The following is a 2,383-nucleotide window of genomic DNA, read 5'->3' on the forward strand; positions in this document are numbered from 1 at the left end:
CAAATTAAAATAGCAATAACATCTACTTTGTGTTGAGTCTTGGGACACCGAGGTGTGGAATTCATTTCGATTAGGAATGACTGGAATCAGGACCCGGGGATATAACGTGGGGCCTGATCTTAGGGCATGACGATGGTCTGACTTTGTCTGCAATCAACAACTTGACTTGTGCACCCCCCAAATGATTAGCGGATGCTCGGTGATCACCGCCAATATGTGATTTTATATATAGTCGTATGTACGCGCGTAAACCGGGCGGTGCCTGTATTCCTCCATGATTCTCTCCGTAGCCATGTGAGCTTGTAGCCCAGAACACGCCATACGCGTAGTCGTCTCGTCGGATGCAACTGCAACTTGCGCCGGCTCGTCGTTCTCACCTCATTTTGCCTGTTGGCCTGCCTATAAATTCTCGAGTCTCCAGCGATCGAGTACATATCCTACGAGTCCAGTAAGAAGGTTCATAGACAACCAATATGGCCGGCGCCTCCACCAACGCCATTGCCCTTGTGCTTGTGGCACTCCTCTCTGTGCTCGTCACGTCCGTCCGTTCTGCGGCCAACTACGACACCTCCGCCGCTAGATCCTACAACTCCGGCTGGCTCCCCGCCAAGGCCACCTGGTACGGTGCGCCCACCGGCGCCGGCCCCAACGACAACGGTACGCCCATATATACACATTTGCATGCATCACGTACCTCGTGCTAATGCTGTTCTCCTCCATTTGGATTTGCAGGCGGTGCTTGTGGCTTCAAGAACGTGAACCAGTACCCCTTCTCCTCCATGACGTCCTGCGGCAACGAGCCTCTGTTCGACGCCGGCGCAGGCTGCGGCAGCTGCTACGAGGTACGTACGTAATACTGCATTAATTAATCCCACACCAGACAGTGTCGGTTAAATTAGTTGGTCAAACTCAAACCTATCATGTGCCTGCAAAGTATGGATCCATCAGGGCGTTGACCTTTAATTTGGTTTGCTCGGCCGGTGTTTCATTCAGATCCGATGCGTCGCTGCCAACAACCCATCGTGCTCCGGCCAACCGAGGAGGGTGGTCATCACCGACATGAACTACTACCCTGTGGCTAGGTACCACTTCGACCTCAGCGGCACAGCGTTCGGGGCCATGGCCAAGAATGGCCTCAATGACAAGCTCCGCCACGCCGGCATCATCGACATGCAGTTCAGGAGGGTGCGCTGCAACTTCCCGGGCATGAAGGTCACCTTCCACGTCCAGCGTGGATCCAACCCCAACTACCTCGCGGTGCTCGTGGAGTACGCCAACGTCGACGGCACCGTGGTCCGCATGGAGCTCATGCAGACCAGGAACGGGCGCCCGACGGGGTCCTGGGAGCCAATGCGCCGCTCCTGGGGATCCATCTGGCGGATGGACACCAGCCGCCCGCTGCAGGGGCCCTTCTCCATGCGCATCACCAGCGACTCCGGGAAGACGCTTGTGGCCAACAATGTCATCCCGGCCTACTGGCGGCCGGACAAAGCCTACTGGTCCAACGTCCAGTTCTACTGATTGGCTTACTAATTACGTACTTCTCTGATCGCTGCCGAGTTGGTGCTCCCAGAGTTCTCACCAAACGGTACCTATTGTTTGATAAGGCCGGCCTTGTAAGTTGTAATGCAATTATGCAAATGCATAGGTCTTCAGAGAGGTATTTCCGTATTTGCAAAAAAAGGAACTGGTATTTTTTCAAGTACCGGTGCTTAAACTTATCATCGATGTTTCTTTTAGTGTGTGAACTTGAAAAATATGTTGAACTTATCATCGGAGCCTAAACTTAATTACCACTCTTGTTCAAGTTCAAATCACGTTCGGATATGTCTGTGTTACTAACTAGGCATGGCAGCTTGGCGTGGGGCCCACTTTCAGTTCCAGGATAGGCCGACTTGCAAAGTATACAGTTCAAACCAACAATCACATGGGTTTCAAAATCCTGAACTGCACGACTGGTGCTACCGCTTCACCCAATTATGTTTGCTATCCTGAATGCATAGATACACTTTTTTTTTGGGTTGAAGCTAGATTTTATTGCTCAAAATCCGCATGTAGCGGGATACAAAACGGACCATGGGGTTGGATCAACCACGAGTGTCTCCCCTGATCCAAAGAATGAGAAAAACAAGGTAGTCCACTAGTTTCATAATTTGCTGCTCTTCCTTCAAAAATAAACTTGCAATTGACGCCCACTACTCTCTCTCTCTCTCTCTCTCTCTCTCTCTCTCTCTCTCTCTCTCTCTCTCTCTCTAGTTTCGCTGATTATAGGTCCATAAGCTCCATGCGTGCCTTTTATGATATCATTGACCACTTGTTTTGCATCCGAAGCAACAACAAAGTCTCTTAGATGAAGATCCTCCGCTAATTACAATGTCTCTCG

General features: G+C 51.0%; 1 protein-coding gene across 1 annotated transcript; it reads left to right on the forward strand.

Moving 5' to 3' along the window:
- Positions 1-425: 425 nt before the first annotated feature.
- Positions 426-1,702, forward strand: LOC123140803 (expansin-B2). Its single transcript, XM_044560084.1, has 3 exons — positions 426-657; positions 733-842; positions 994-1,702. The coding sequence occupies exons 1-3, from the start codon at positions 474-476 to the stop codon at positions 1,519-1,521; spliced, it is 822 nt and encodes a 273-aa protein (XP_044416019.1). The 5' UTR covers positions 426-473; the 3' UTR covers positions 1,522-1,702.
- The last annotated feature ends 681 nt before the right edge of the window (positions 1,703-2,383 follow it).

The sequence above is a fragment of the Triticum aestivum genome, chromosome 6D (genome assembly GCF_018294505.1).
Source record: "Triticum aestivum cultivar Chinese Spring chromosome 6D, IWGSC CS RefSeq v2.1, whole genome shotgun sequence".
Taxonomy (NCBI): domain Eukaryota; kingdom Viridiplantae; phylum Streptophyta; class Magnoliopsida; order Poales; family Poaceae; genus Triticum; species Triticum aestivum.